This window comes from Melanostigma gelatinosum, assembly GCF_949748355.1.
Source record: "Melanostigma gelatinosum genome assembly, chromosome: 21".
NCBI lineage: Eukaryota > Metazoa > Chordata > Actinopteri > Perciformes > Zoarcidae > Melanostigma > Melanostigma gelatinosum.
Window position 1 is genome coordinate 12,498,787 of NC_136654.1, and position 16,881 is coordinate 12,515,667.

Below are 16,881 nucleotides of genomic sequence, written 5' to 3' on the forward strand. Positions count from 1 at the left end.
AGTCTGCTCCAAAAGCATGTCTGACATGGTGAAGCAACTGTAAACATTCAGCAGTAAACCAGTTTTACCTGAAGTTGTTGCAACCCAGCACCACACCTACAATGTTCTTGCCAATATCATGGACGTCTCCCTTCACTGTAGCCAGCACTATGGTGCCCTGATAGGGATCCTGCAGACCAAGGAGAAAACAGAGGGATTGAAGGACCAGAGAACAGGATGGAAAGCGTCCATGTTTTAAAGTTGTAGTTCATCGTGAAGCTGCTCTCTTCATCATTTTCCTCCATATTTTAGGCACTGCAACTACTTCAGCTTAATTTGCACAGATGTCCTGAGCCAGTATGTAGCATTTAGGGGATCTATTAGCAGAAAGGGAATATAATATTCATAACTATGTTTTCATTAGTGTGTAATCACCTGAAAGTAAGAATGGTTGTCTGTCCGTTAGCTTAGAATGAGCTCCTCAGATCTACATAGGGAATGGGTCCGCCATGTTTCTACGGTAGCCCAGAACGGACAAACCAAACACGGGCTCTAGAGACTCGTGTTTTTAGGTTACACCTGAAGGCCACCGTAGTTTCCAGACACGCTTGTGAAACCTCCGTAACGTGAGCCGCAGAGGGCAACACCGTGGTACCACCAGCCTCCTTCTGACTTCTGCTGCTGCTTCAGTAGAGTTATTATGGTCTGGACTCTGAGCGGGTAATGGCACTACCACCGGTTTGCACTCTGTGGTCATGTTACCAGTCTTGTAAAGTGAGGAGAGGGGCGGGGTATTGGGTTGGTTGTCATCTGCACTGTGCCTTTAAGAATCGGGAATGAGGCCTCTGCAGTCATTGTTTGACAGGTCGTAACGCCAACAAGAAACAAATTCATTTTCCATCTTTGCTTTGTTAGCACCAAATACATGGCAGGAACCCCTCCACACAACCAACACTGTGAGCATATGACCTTTAGTAACCCGTTTATGAAGGAGATGAAGAGACTCCTTCTAAATCCAATCCATGGATATGAAACTAAATATTACAGGAAACTATACTTTATTACAGAAAACCATGAAAGGAAAGGTGTGCGCTTTTCTATATTGAATGTAGACCGATGCAAATAATGTGGAACCAAACTCACAAGCGCGAGTTCGGCCCGGACACTTCTATCAGCCGAACGCTGTTCGCACCTGTACGGTATTTGGGACTTCCTCCCTAAAGCCTACATCAATGAATCAACTGTTCTAGGTTCAACAGATACATGCTACGTTGAATTACCACGGTAACATCACATGGTCTCATGGGAAAAGACTTCATGATCTTCGTGAGAATATCTTGGTCAAAATGAGCGCAAATGCATCCTCATTAAGTGGAGACTGACCAATTCCTCAGTTGACCCAGACAATGCCATCATCTCCTCCCTCTCCTTCTCCATGAAAGGAATCAGATAGCCCACCGCCTTCTTCATAACGCGAGCCGACTTGATCACCTGCAAACACACAAGGACTCAAAGTCGTATTCCCATTTCCTCCAAAACATAGAAATATAGATTGGTCTTATAATTTGTATAGAAGTCTATGAGAAAATGACTCTACTTCTCTCTTGATTTATTCCCTCAGTAAACATGAGTTTATGTCTCAATCTCTAGTTTCAAGTCTTCTTCAATACAGCATGATGTTCATTTAGTACATTATGGACCATTTAGAGTCACACAGACCATAAAGCAGGGTATGCTTTAGGGCGGGGCCACACACACACACACACACACACACACACACACACACACACACACACACACACACACACACACACACACACACACACACACACACACACACACACACACACACACACACACACACACACACAGTTACAGAAAATACGACAGAGTAATAAAGTAGTCTTTAATAGTGAAAGGTGGTGTTTGATACTTAAGCTCTTCCTCTATGAACTCAGACACACATTTCATGGAACGCTTTAGAAGTTTTATTTTTCAGACTTAGTTACAGCGCTGCGGGTCTCTCTCTCTCTCACACATCTAATTTACTTTAATATTAACCCTTACACATGAAGGTTTACTAAATTATGGGTCCATAATAGTGTCATTTCTGCTTTCTTGCTGTATTGAACCGTTACACCCCTAATATACATCATATATATCTATATAGATATCAGATTACACCTTAATGCCAAAATACCACCACTTCATAATTTCATCCCATTAGACAGTTCGCCAAAATTGTCACAATTACCATATAAATACTCAAGTTATGGCCAAAAACGTGTTTTGTGAGGTAACAGAAAATGAACAAACCAACACGACTGACGTTTTCATATTCTATAGCACATTTCATCCAGAACATGAGAACAAACATGTTCAGAACCCTCTGCTAACCACAGCACCACGGATGGAATGGAAACTATTGGAAATTGTTTTGGAAATGCATTTGAGTTTTTGGGGTGAAGGCTGGGTTGCCACCCTACCTGTGGAAGGAACATCTTGCCAGCGCCAAAGAGATCCCCCACCACCTTCATGCCGTTCATCAGGGGGCCCTCGATGATGTGAAGGGGCCGCGTGTAGAGCTCGACTTGAGCCCGACACTCCGCCACGTCCTCCACCACATACTTGTCTATTCCCTGGCAGCAGCAACACGGGGAGCATTACAGAAGACAAGGGCAAATTATGTTTTGATACTTCGTAACAAAGAAAGACAAGTGGAACATAGTATTAAGAGGTCTTTTTGTTGAAGCATTTCTGAACGGTGTCCATTGACGACTGTCAGTCTTCTTACAACACGAAACCTTTTTAAACGGCTGTGCTCCTATAAAACACTCTAGAAAAGTCACTCTGAAGTGATTGTTCAGAACTCTAAACATTTATTTTTTACATCTTCTCAAGAATGTTGGAGCACAACAGAGTAGGACTTTGATGATGATCATGCTGAGTTCACTAAAGGGTCGCGCGGCCTTTGCGGAAGCTGAACTTGTGCAAATGAGAAGAAAATAGTAACTAGTATTAGTGAAAGTATTAAACACTCTCAATCCACAGAGAAACGCACACCACCCCATAGACTGTCTTTAAATGAGCTGTATATGTATAATGTATAATGAGCAGTATACTTCCATGAGGTTGTTCAGCCACCTGTGGAAGTGCTGCTAAACATACGCACAAAACCAGACCACTCGTTACGAGCTCCGCCTACTGTTTGAGATGACATACACATCCTGTCTCCTAAGTGGGCGGAGTTATTCCGTGCCCCCCTGTTTAAATGTCAGTCGTAGCAGGATGTGGATGCGTTGGTCATCATGAGATCATCAGACGTTACCTTAATGAGAGCGTACTCCAGCCTGTCCTCCACGCTCCCTTCTCTCCATTCGTCTGTCTGAACCACCTTCTTTGCTCCTTTCACGTTGTTCTGTGAATGAAAGCAGTGAAGTCAGCATCTGTCGACCCGCTGTATTATGTGTGTGTTTGTGTGTACCTGTGCGTAGACCAGTAGTTTCTCAGTAGCCTCAGTGTCTCTGTTCCAGATGAGGTTTTCACACAGTAACAGCAGCTCTTTATCTATGTCGTCATAGACCGGCAGGTTCCCAGCATTCACTATGCCCATATCCATACCGTCCTGGAGAGGACAGGCAGGGTGTGTGTTACAAGCAGAAAGCCTGTCTGGACTGGGATTTCCTCAGGGCCGTGGAGGTTTAAGGGCCACATCTTTTTACCTTCACCTCTATGGACGGTGAGGTGTGTGGGTAGTTGTGCAGTGTTTACCTTGATGGCGTGGTAGAGAAATGCTCCGTGCATTGCTTCTCTGATGGCCTCCATCCCTCTGAAGGAGAAGGACAGGTTGGACAGACCTCCACTCACCCTGGCTCTTGGTAATGTCTCCTGCACACACACACGTTACATGTATGACGCGGTCCAAAATATGTTTCATGTCTTTAAGTTGTGATTATTGTGGCCATAAATAACAGGTTCAGGTATAAATGAATAGTCGGGTGTAGAGCTCAAACAACCGCCATAATCCAATGGTCACAGGCGTCCACGAATAAGAGAAGCCGAAATGTAGGAACGAAAGCTGTTGAGCCATTCATTTCACATGCTTGCAAGGACTTTGAATGGATTTGACCTTGAACAGCACCAGTCATAATACAGTACATATCTATCTATCCATCTCATTGCTTGATCACCTTGATCACTTTGGTGGCTCGGATGTAGTAGATGGCGTAGTCGTTGTGTTCCTCCATGCCCGTACCGATGGTGAGGATATTGGGGTCAAAGATGATGTCGTTGGGGTCAAATCCAACTTTGCCGACGAGCAGCTCGTAGGCCCGAGTGCAGATCTCCACTTTACGCTCTGCATCTGCGGCCTAGAGTGGGACAGCAGACATGTCAGCACATGTACGTGTCTTTGTGTCTTTGTGTGAGAGTGTGTGTCTGCCCCCCCCTCGCACCTGCCCCTCCTCATCGAAGGCCATGACCACCACAGCGGCTCCGTAGCGCTTCACAGTGGTAGCCCTGTGCAGGAACTCCTCCTCCCCTTCCTTCAGGCTGATACTGTTGACTATACACTTCCCCTGGCAGCATTTCAACCCGGCCTCGATCACTGAGAAGTTCGAGGAGTCGATACACAGAGGAACCTGGGGAGGAGACATGAACAGGTTCATATGCTAAACTGGACATTTCCAGGAGAAAACATAGGGGAAAATAAAATGTAAGCACACAAGTGATGATGATTGTAAAGGCTGTGAAAGCCCCAAGGTCACAATGAGATCTTATTAGAAAGGACAGATTTGAACACTGAAACAAGTTTGTATTCACTGCTCCCCCCCCCACACAAACACACGATCCTGATGCACAGGGAAGCACTTTGGGCACCAATCCGAATGGACAAATAAGACAAAGGCCCGATGTTACACCCAACTGTTGTTGCTAGTTTGTGTACTGTTGATGGGACAGAAGATTTGGGAGATGGCAGGGACTGACAGAATATGCCATTTCTATAGCAATGCGCCAGTACAAGTGCGCCTGGCTATTATTGCTTTTAATGGGAATGGGAGATGACACCCTGATCGCTTTAATTCATTTTCAGACCAAAGTACAACCAGCTGAACCCAGATCATGCACCGTTTAACTCTGAAAAGTGGAGTTGGGCAGGCTCTGCATGCAGTCATGACCATGCACTTTGGATCATTTTAAACACAAGTGAGTTTGTGAAGCTGTGCTTTGAGCTGATGCTAACATCAGCATGCTAACATGCTCACAATGACAATGCTAATAATATGCTATGTTTGCCAGGGATAATGTTTACCGTACTCACCGTCTTAGTTCAGCATGTTAGCATGCTCACATTAGCAAATCAGCACGAAACACAAAGAACAGCTGAGGCTGATGGGAATGTCATCAGCTTGCAGGTATTTGGTCATAAACCAAACTATTGGAGAAATCGAAATGTTAACCCACCGATGGTGCTAGAGGAAGTCAAAGTTGATACATTTCATCCTGAATGGACATCAATGTAGCTTTGAACTTTTGTGACAATCTATCCAGTAGCTGCTGAGATATTTCCATCTGGATCAAAGTGTTGGACCCAGTGGACGTTCATTTCTCTCATATATTGTGTTGCAATATACCCAATATGGTGACATGGCAAAAATATAGTTTTGAGAAATTGTATGTATTCATTTCCACTGCCCTTACCCGACAGATGTCTGGCTCAGAAGCAATCAATTTACAAAATCGGGCCATAGCTGCCGGCCCCTCCAGCATCCCCTCATCCATGTTTATATCCAGGACCTGGGCTCCCATCTCCACCTGGGCCTTAGCAATGCTCAGAGCCTCCTGGACAACAAACAGGAACACACATACCGGATAAACTGTTGGACGCAAGCTAGAATTTCAGCTGTGCTCAGGATTTGACCAAAATTTCTGAGAAATGAAAAAAAATACGAATAATAATAAAAATGGTCGTCAAAATCTGTCTCACCTCATAGTTTCCTTCCATGATCAGCTTGGCAAACTTGCGTGACCCAGCCACGTTGCAGCGCTCGCCAATGTTAACAAAGTTGGTGCCAGGGCCGATCCTGAATGGCTCTAAACCTGGAAGAGACATTTTATCACGTTCACTTCTTTCTTCTTTACAAACAGGGATTAAGAGATGGAAGGGGGTTTTATTTATTATTAAAATGCCTGGACATTTGATGACTTTCAATCGGTTTGTTTAAAACACATTTTGATGTAAGCTTGCTCGGGCTTTGAAGGGCTGTACAGGAAGTTCTCTAATAAAAGCCTGTATTCAAATAAGAGCCGGGGTGTGTTGCTAATGAATCTTTACTATGATTATGTCAAATCTATCTCCTTTATATATTGTTCAATAGCTGTAAAGCTCCCGCGAATGAATCTCAAAGCTTCCCGCATATTTTCCATTTCAAAAGCCTGCTGGGAAAGAGAAGGTTTTTAATATGAAACAACTAACAGTGACTTCAGGTGCACTGTGTAATCACTACACAGTGACAGACATGCTCCAAAGAAATGGATGTTAGCATGTCACCTCTTCACTTCTGCTGGGTCCACACAATCGAAATTTAGTTATAAGTTATAAAACAAAGAGGTCGTCTGGGAACCGGAAGGTCAACGGTTCCCAGACTGGGACGTGTCCAAGTGTACCTGAGCAATACAATGAACCCCCGGCTCCCCGGGCGCCTGTCATTGGCAGCCCACTGCTCCCTATATACATGGATAACTCAGGATGACACCAGAACTTATAGACAACGGGGGTCATCCGAGGTCACAAGGTGACTTTGTTGATAAAAATATTCGACCTGCGCATGCGCGAGCCGGAAGACATCCAGTGTTAAGAATCCAGGATTCATAGACCCGTAGTTACATTCGTAACTTTTGTTTTACTAGTATGGTCATATTATCAAAGCCCCGCCCCACAAAACCTATTCGTGACGTAATCCACGACGCCGCGAGCACCGGTGTGTGTATTTCTATATAATAAGCTGATGTTGGAGAGTACGTACAGGAACTGATGTCTCTGCCGGTGTACGTTCCCTCTACAGGCTGCCTTGTTTGCCATCGACCTGCTGTTTGAGAAGAGCTACGAGAGGAAACCTATATTTGTATGTCTATACTGATGTTTTATTCATAATCTCTTTGATACTCTGGTAACGCTTCATGCATGGGGTGGCGTGTTTGAAGTCTGACATTTTAAGTATTTAAAACACGGATACTAGTTAAACATCTCAGTGATAAGACACATATTACAGACTGCCTATATTCGGTTTGACAGCAGTCTTCACAGATAGTAACAGGTGGTTTGTAATACCTGACAGCAGCATGTAGTCTTGATCGATATCAGCAGCAGGAACTCTTGGCTTACAGTGTTTGACCGCTTCAGATATGGCTCTGTATGAGGAAGGAGGAGGGGATCGTTTTCTCACATTTTCAAAATCGCATGTGAGACTTTAAGTTTTCTCGTTAGAAAAGAAAAAAGAGAGACCTGATGTGTGCTGGAGTGGTCCCACAACAGCCTCCCACAATATTCACTAGACCATCCGTAGCAAACTCCTGCAGACAAACACAAACAAACACCTCCATCAGGGTCGGCTTACTTTACTTAGCACATATTTCTTCATTTTAAATTCAGCGTTTATAAAACCAGGATGTTCTTCAGACGAATGTCTTTCTAGTTGTCGGTAAATAAAGAACAGTAGCACAATAATGTTCCACAAAGCAACACAAAGCCAACACACCAGGGAACTAAAAGAGAGATGATAAAAGCACATGATGATGTCCATGACCTTATACTTTTACAATCATTCAAGTGAAGATTCAACATTTTGGGGAATATGTAGAACTGGACATATTCGTTCGTTGGGTTCACAGCTCAACTTTGGGATTCAGATATTCTTTGATTACTACCACAGGAGCCCAAAGCAAAAAAAGGTATTCAGTGTGCCCTAGGAATATGCTTATTGGCTTTCATTTTAAAAGCAAGATGAAAAAATGGATATCAATCTCATGATATCTCATGTCGATGTGTTAAGTACAAACCTGGATCAGGGTGGTGCCGGTTTCCTTATATACACAACATGATGTCATCGATACATCACCGCATATACACCACACAAACAAAACTTTATAGTCACCTATAACCTATTTACCATCTGGGTCACCGTGATGATGTATAATATCTTAGCATCAAACAGCAGTTGTTACAATAAATAACTGAATAGAATGGAACCTTTAAATTGGAGGATGTTACTTCCGGAGTTTCGTCGTACCCTCCAAATGTGTTGGGAAGACCTAACAGGAAGAACAAAGATATGACATCTTTACATCATCCTGACACATGGGGCAACATGAATAAGGCTACAGGTCAATGTGTGCTACAGATGAAGCGAAAGAACAGCAGAATCATTTACAGCATGCTAAAATGCACAAATACAAACTAAACGTCACCGCAAGAAATGCAGTCTGATTCAAACTCTGGTCACTTGTGTGAGTAGAGTTGGTGGATCATTGGATTGCATTATATTGAAAGCTGTTGGTGATCTCCTGTCCCACTATGCATAGATGACTGACAGGGTGGCCAAACATGTGCCATGTTCTCTTTGATTCATAAGTTTAAATGTTTAACGTATAGAAATGTATGGTTCAATTATGGAACTTCAATTATGGAACACAAATAATTCCTTAAAAAGCTTTTGTGTTTTACTTTTGTGATTAAATCTACTTTTGTTTCAACTTTGTGATTACCTTTTCATTTAAATATGTGTAAACTGTGCAAAACCTAAATAAATCAAAAAATATATTTAATGTAAGTTGAGTTAGTATTTGATCAATACAAACATAAATGCATTGTTAAAAGTCAAATGTAATTTTACTCCAACTTTCTTAAGGCTTTTCAACATTAATGACTTGAATTTATCACTGAACAAGTTAAGCTACGGGGTCAGGTACTCTAAGGACTTTGAGAAGGGGAACCCAAATCAAACAAAACCTTTATATAGAACTGCTTATTTAGTTGCAAAATTTGGATTTAAGAATTGATTGCTTTGTCAAACTGTTACGACAAATCTCAAGGCTGTACTGTGCTGAAGATGTGATTAAGTTTAGACTGAGTGAAGGTTACCTGCATTGGGATAACAGATAATGAAAGCTGTGGTGCTTTTTCCGATGGCCTCAATGAATGGCCTCATCTCTGTCGCCCCCAAGGCACAGTTCAGACCAATGCTGCAACACAGAGGGACAGAACCAGTAAGAAACTAGAGTTCAGACCAATGCTGCAACACAGAGGGACAGAACCAGTAAGAAACTAGAGTTCAGACCAATGCTGCAACACAGAGAGGGACAGAACCAGTAAGAAACTAGAGTTCAGACCAATGCTGCAACACAGAGAGGGACAGAACCAGTAAGAAACTAGAGTTCAGACCAATGCTGCAACACAGAGAGGGACAGAACCAGCAAGAAACTAGAGTTCAGACCAATGCTGCAACACAGAGAGGGACAGAACCAGTAAGAAACTAGAGTTCAGACCAATGCTGCATCACAGAGAGGGACAGAACCAGTAAGAAACTAGAGTTCAGACCAATGCTACAACACAGAGAGGGACAGAACCAGTAAGAAACTAGAGTTCAGACCAATGCTACAACACAGAGAGGGACAGAACCAGTAAGAAACTAGAGTTCAGACCAATGCTACAACACAGAGAGGGACAGAACCAGTAAGAAACTAGAGTTCAGACCAATGCTACAACACAGAGAGGGACAGAACCAGTAAGAAACTAGAGTTCAGACCAATGCTACAACACAGAGAGGGACAGAACCAGTAAGAAACTAGAGTTCAGACCAATGCTGCAACACAGAGAGGGACAGAACCAGTAAGAAACTAGAGTTCAGACCAATGCTGCAACACAGAGGGACAGAACCAGTAAGAAACTAGAGTTCAGACCAATGCTGAATCACAGAGAGGGACAGAACCAGTAAGAAACTAGAGTTCAGACCAATGCTGCAACACAGAGAGGGACAGAACCAGTACGAAACTAGAGTTCAGACCAATGCTGCAACACAGAGAGGGACAGAACCAGTAAGAAACTAGAGTTCAGACCAATGCTGAATCACAGAGAGGGACAGAACCAGTAAGAAACTAGAGTTCAGACCAATGCTGCAACACAGAGAGGGACAGAACCAGTAAGAAACTAGAGTTCAGACCAATGCTGCAACACAGAGAGGGACAGAACCAGTAAGAAACTAGAGTTCAGACCAATGCTGCAACACAGAGGGACAGAACCAGTAAGAAACTAGAGTTCAGACCAATGCTGCAACACAGAGAGGGACAGAACCAGTAAGAAACTAGAGTTCAGACCAATGCTGCAACACAGAGAGGGACAGAACCAGTAAGAAACTACAGTTCAGATCAATGCTGCATCACAGAGAGGGACAGAACCAGTAAGAAACTAGAGTTCAGACCAATGCTGCAACACAGAGAGGGACAGAACCAGCAAGAAACTAGAGTTCAGACCAATGCTGCAACACAGAGAGGGACAGAACCAGTAAGAAACTAGAGTTCAGACCAATGCTGCAACACAGAGAGGGACAGAACCAGTAAGAAACTAGAGTTCAGACCAATGCTGCATCACAGAGAGGGACAGAACCAGTAAGAAACTAGAGTTCAGACCAATGCTGCATCACAGAGAGGGAGTATTCGGAGTAATGGGACAGAGGTCTGTTATTATCAGAACCAATACAACAGAGTTGTGTGTGTAGTATGTGTAGTAATGTGTGATGTACAGTAACTCACCACAGAGGTTTCATGTGGGATACACTCACTACAAAGGCTTCTCCTGTTTGGCCAGACAGAGTACGTCCACTCCGGTCAACGATGGTTCCTGAGATCTATACGTTCAGGGGGACAGGATGGCAAGAAGGGCGTTTGAATAAGTCATCTAAACCCTGCAGAACACACTCATCCGTGTTTTAAATATTTAAAATGTCAGACTTCAAACACTCCACCCCATGCATGAAGCGTTACCAGAGTATCAAAGAGATTATGAATAAAACATCAGTATAGACATACAAATATAGGTTTCCTCTCGTAGCTCTTCTCAAACAGCAGGTCGATGGCAAACAAGGCAGCCTGTAGAGGGAACGTACACCGGCAGAGACATCAGTTCCTGTACGTACTCTCCAACATCAGCTTATTATATAGAAATACACACACCGGTGCTCGCGGCGTCGTGGATTACGTCACAAATAGGTTTTGTGAGGCGGGGCTTTGATAATATGAACAGACGTTTGAAACGTAATTGAAAAAATCAAATTGGCGCTTTGAATATAGAAAAAGAGAGATTTGGTACAGCCTGATTGAAATGTGCTCAGTTGTAAGAATTGTTATATTCATTTGAAAGTAATTACTAACATACACCTTTCAACTGCTGCTCTCTACCTCTGTAAGGCAGAATTAAATGGTACAACACGAGTCACCTTATTTAGTTGACACGTTTAAACCAATCAGACAAGAGATACCTTGGCGTTGGCAGTATCAAAGATGGTTTCAACCAGAAGGAGGTCTGCTCCTCCATCCAATAACCCTCTGACCTGCTCCGAGTACGCTTCTACGAGCTCATCGAATGCTGGGGAAAGCACGTACACATAACACGCATGACATACTGGACATTACATTGCTATCAAACTCATTTGCCTGTTGGTGTAATTTTTTGACTTGCAGTAGGAAAAGCACAGGTGTTACTAACAACAACAATGGCGAGGTTCTCTGCGGGTGTAACAGTGAGCCAGCATGAACGATACAAACGGAACGTGCTGTGGTTACTTACTACACCGTTACATGTTAGACTTTATAAATCTCGTCTGCTGAGTGGTTCTTTGTTTCCAGGCTGGACATACATCTATAACCCCTCGCTCGTTTCCATCTTTCAGTCACTTTACCGTGTCCAAAAACGCAAAGAGATCAAAACTAAAAGTGCTCGGGCATCTTACTGATGTTCCTGAAGTCGGGTCTCTCCACAGACGGGGACACAGACAGGGTCTTATTGGTGGGACCCACCGCCCCGGCCACGTAGCGTTTACAGCCTGAGAACACACACACAGAGCACGGCTGATGTTACACACATGAGGAACTCCCCGGGAGTCGGGGGTTGTAGTTGATCTACAGATAGCGACATGCCGCTGCAATGCTTAAAGTTCAGCTGACCGGTTTGTTTGGCGACATCGTCGGCCGCCCTCCTCGCCAGCTCTGCAGACTCCCTGTTGAGACGATAGGCCTGCGCGACAAACGCACAGCGCACGCTGACATTCAAAAGCAAGGAACAAGCTTGTGACTGTGTCATATTTGTATGATTATAAGGTAGGGTCGTGTATTGGTCAGAATCTGACGATATGATAGGTATCATGATACGGTGGTTACTATTCAATATAGTGCGATACTCGATTGCATATTTTTACTTTGCCTTTATTTAATCAATTGTCATTTACAATGACGACCCAAGTCAAGTCCATACAAGACATTAGAACAGAGATACAACTATGAAACAGACCAAATTAAAAGTAAGGCAATTTAATGGGACTTATTTTAACTGCTGTTTGTGTAAAGAACAAACCAGCCTATGAATGAAATCAGAGTATAATGTTGTCTACTTCTTTATGCAATCAGTATTTATCACTGTAACATTAAACATCGCAGCACTACTTTATGTGCAGTCTGAGCCGCTCTCTGCATGTCAATTATTCATTAAAAATCTATATTTCTTTGAGAATTGATACATCACAAAACATGATATCGTGACACAAGTGTATCAAACTTCTTACACCTCTATGATATGTGACTTGAAACAGCCATTTATCTTGTCACTGGGGAACTGTGTGTAAAAATCACAAAGCAAAGGAACAACACAGAATATAGATTATCATTTACCAATACTTAAATTCCATGGGTTATGACCCTTTAAGGCCAAAATAAATACAGGGTTTGCAAACTGAGACGACCAGCTGCTTGCTGAGGGAGGATTCTGTAGCTTCTGGTGGAGATAAGAGCAAGGCCACAGAACTAGGAGAAGAGTGCACCGACGCATGTAGTGCACGGCCTTATGATTGCCACCATGCAGCAACAAAGACTAAACTGCAGAACTTGATATTAAAAATGGAATCAACTGTAACGGACGGAATGTGGTGGAATTTGCCAAAATGTGGACGCCATGCATGATTTATCCACAGCGGTGAACAGTGTCTGACACAATACCATGTGTTCCAGTCCATAGTCTGCCTGGGCCACAGAGGTGCTGCTGAACGTGTTGGTCTCTATGAAGTCAGCCCCGGCCAGCAGGTAGTCCTGTAGACACAGAGCACAGGTCTGGACGTGGTAGACAGCAGCTCACAGTCAGGTCTGTGGATTATCCACAAGACCTGTTGACTTTGTCGAATGTCATCCTGCACAAACTCGATTCTTTTTCACTACATTTGTACTGGGTTGGTGTCAGAAAACAACACGTGATACTGAAATGTACTACATGGTTGATTTCATGAAGGTAAGTGAAGCTGGGTGCTTTGTGTGAAGGTACCTTGTGGATCTGGAGAATGATATCGGGCTGTGTGATGCTGAGAAGGTCGTTGTTGCCCTTCAGTGGAAGAGGGTGCTCCTTAAACTCCTCCCCCCTGAAATCCTCCTCTTCGAGTTGATGCTGCTGGATCATGGTTCCCATACCACCGTCCAGAACCATGATCCTTTGCTGCAGCACTGCCTTCAGCTCGGACTCTAACGGACATTGGCATCCTGGAAGGAAAAGAGAATTCATATTCGCAGCGATGTTCTCCGAGCTCATGTGATGAACTAAGTCAACACGGAATATTTACCAGAACAGCGGAAGAAACACGTATACGTCGAACTCTCACCGTGTTTGACCCAGAAAGCTGTTCTGGATCAGGTGAAGTAAATTCCCTCAAGCAGTCGATTTATTCAAATGACAAGCTGTTTATTGTGTCGCAGTCATAATCACTTGACAAATTATTCAGGACTTTATCACATTCTGAAGTTTACGATGTCAGACTTTTTCAGTGTAGAAGCAGGTTTGGTTTAACTGTCAGGAGTCTGGACGATAGTAACAGATGTCTCCTTCGTCCCTCTACACCAGTGTTTTTCAACCTTTTATGAGCCAGGGCACATTTTTTTACATTACAATGATCCCGCAGCACACCAACAACCAAAAACGTTACGCGCGCGCGATCGCACACACGCGCGTCCGTGCTGGAGGTTCAGCGCAGTGAGATGCTTCGTTATGTTGCACATAAAGTCAGCTCACATCGCCCCAGAGCTCTGTGGTGTGGCGGGCCGGTTATGATAAACATATTTTCTGGCGGGCCGCTGTACCGAGGGCCGGATATATGCTGACAATTTAATGACAAGTCTCTCAATGTGTTGATCCTGACAAGGCTTTTCATCTGGGTTATTTTGTCCAGGGCCCAGTTCAGAGTCTGCATTTTTCCTTTTCAAATATTTCTCCATCGCTGTTCGTCTTGTCACCGAAACTTCTCCCATCATTTAATACGAGTGTCTTAAATTAACACCTACTGCCACCCACTGGCATGGAAGAGTATTTATTACTTAGCCAGCCACTATGTTGCAGCTCAGACGCTCAACAATGGCAAAGTATTTGCAACAACTAAATCATATTTTTTTGGACTCATTGAGTGAAATTGGACATTTTCTCAGGGCACACCTGCCGATCTCTCAGGGCACACTGGTTGAAAATCACTGCGCTACACAAATAACAAGCGCTTCTTTAGCTCCGCCGCTGTTGCGGTTAAAGTATTTATTTAAACATGTATGTCATATTTCACCAACAGAAAATGCAGAGCAAAGAAGTGTGTACTGAGAGGATCATAAAGATATAATCAGTTCAAGATCATTATTGGCGAGTTGCCTATAGATCCATATGAGGAGTGGCATATAGCTGTGTAGGTACAATATCAAGTCTGAAGTACAGGTAAGGGTGTCAGGTAAATGTAGTTTCTTCATGATCATGTCCATGATATCTGCACGTAATGTCCCATTATGTTCCGTAAACTGTTTGATGGAGGCAGTTTCCAACCAAAACATCTGTGATAAATAAACATGGTCTGATACACTGGGCCAGCTGATTGATTGGTGGGCTCACACACACAGGCTGCTGCTGTCTGATGACTACAGGGATTTGATCAGTGGCGGCTGGTGGAAAATGTTCTAGGTAGGGCCATCCTATACATTTCAGCAAACATCCCAGTATGATTTAATGCAAAAGAAATTCAGTATCAAACATGCATTATTACTTTGCAGTTAAATATTTAACATTTATTCCAACACGAAAAAAAGCAATATAACATGTTTATTTATTGAGATGCCCCTATGGACCTTGTTATAGGAGGTAAAGAGCAGCAGAAGTAAACATGAAGTGTAATTATGAATACTGATGTTAAATTAAGCTATGATGAGTTTTCACTGTTAATTTAACATCTCTATTACATGTTGATGCCTCCATGACCAAGTTAAGCAGATGAGACTGAGGACAACTATGTAGAAGAAAAGATGTTCACTTTGCATAATATGTAGCTTGACAGAGTTCTCATGTGTGTCCTGGTGTTTCCTTACCTCCTCATCCCTCACTCCCTACCCTGGTGTTCTCATGTTTCCTTACCTCCTCATCCCTCACACCCTACCCTGGTGTTCTCATGTTTCCTTACCTCCTCATCCCTCACTCCCTACCCTGGTGTTCTCATGTTTCCTTACCTCCTCATCCCTCACTCCCTACCCTGGTGTTCTCGTGTTTCCTTACCTCCTCATCCCTCAATACCTACCCTGGTGTTCTCATGTTTCCTTACCTCCTCATCCCTCACTCCCTACCCTGGTGTTCTCATGTTTCCTTACCTCCTCATCCCTCACTCCCGTAACTGTCCATGCTGGATCCGTCCCCGTTGTTTTAAAAAGCTAAATAAATGATTAGCATGACATCATCCAGCTAGCCAAACCTGTCTGGTGTACAGCTAGTGAAGCTTCGCATGTACTGCTTCCCTTTCCCGCGAGTCTGCTGTCTGATTGTGAGGTCAGGCTGATCTGATATCAGCTCTTTGGCTGCAGAATCTCCACCAAAGTTCTCCTCTCAAACGGGGGTTGGAGGAGTGCTGCTCGCCTGTAGAGCCTTCTCCTGACGCGCAGCAAGGTGGGCAAAATCGTTCTGGCCCCACTCTGAATCTATTTGATGGCGCTGATTGGCTAAATTGTATGTCACTCATTCATATCTTTAATCAGCAATTGGCTAAACTGCTTCATAGACCCGCCTCTTTTGGGCCAAAACGATTTTGCCCCCCAAGCTGCGCGTTCTCAGACGTGTTGTGCACACAGACGGTGGAGCAGGAAAAGCATATATTTTGCGCAGATATCACATTTTACACATATTACTGGGTACATTCTATAGTTCAAAAAAGCAAATATTGACAATTTGTATAATTTATTATTATTATAAAAAAATATATATATTTATTTTTGTGTGTTGCTCAAGGTGGGGCCATGCCCCATGGCCCTATAGAGTGATCTCGCCGACGTCACGATCTCCTTAGTTACGAGGTCTGTCCGCCATGTTGGAGTACATACAGAACCTACATGGCGGCGAGTAAACAAGGAAGTGCGGCGAAAATACCATACTTTGAATCACTGGATAGTGCATCAAAGGTTCGCTACCTGGCCAAATTGAAGGTTATTGGTAACTTGGATCCCTATACGATGAGTGCAGATGGTTTCAGTGCCGATCCTACTTATCTTCCATCGGTAAACTACGCCAACATCTACACGTATCTCATGAACACCCCCAGTCCTTACACAAAAGACGAGTTGGAGTGCTACAAAGGGCTCGAC

The 16,881-nt window shown here is 43.5% G+C and overlaps 1 protein-coding gene across 1 annotated transcript in view; it reads right to left on the minus strand.

Moving 5' to 3' along the window:
• The window catches only part of mtr (5-methyltetrahydrofolate-homocysteine methyltransferase), a 49,156-nt gene that overhangs the window by 30,722 nt on the left and 1,553 nt on the right, over positions 1-16,881 (minus strand). The window contains exons 2-22 of the mRNA XM_079292934.1: positions 13,559-13,770; positions 13,240-13,329; positions 12,196-12,265; positions 11,982-12,074; positions 11,511-11,617; positions 11,062-11,121; positions 10,786-10,880; positions 9,119-9,219; positions 8,228-8,289; positions 7,484-7,551; positions 7,310-7,389; positions 5,966-6,078; positions 5,680-5,820; positions 4,434-4,619; positions 4,170-4,349; positions 3,751-3,867; positions 3,464-3,604; positions 3,308-3,397; positions 2,466-2,618; positions 1,363-1,470; positions 69-169 (exon numbers count right to left, since the gene is read on the minus strand). Of these exons, the coding sequence (XP_079149060.1) occupies positions 69-169; positions 1,363-1,470; positions 2,466-2,618; positions 3,308-3,397; positions 3,464-3,604; positions 3,751-3,867; positions 4,170-4,349; positions 4,434-4,619; positions 5,680-5,820; positions 5,966-6,078; positions 7,310-7,389; positions 7,484-7,551; positions 8,228-8,289; positions 9,119-9,219; positions 10,786-10,880; positions 11,062-11,121; positions 11,511-11,617; positions 11,982-12,074; positions 12,196-12,265; positions 13,240-13,329; positions 13,559-13,770 (2,368 nt within the window). The remainder of the gene's footprint in view (positions 1-68; positions 170-1,362; positions 1,471-2,465; positions 2,619-3,307; positions 3,398-3,463; positions 3,605-3,750; positions 3,868-4,169; positions 4,350-4,433; positions 4,620-5,679; positions 5,821-5,965; positions 6,079-7,309; positions 7,390-7,483; positions 7,552-8,227; positions 8,290-9,118; positions 9,220-10,785; positions 10,881-11,061; positions 11,122-11,510; positions 11,618-11,981; positions 12,075-12,195; positions 12,266-13,239; positions 13,330-13,558; positions 13,771-16,881) is intronic.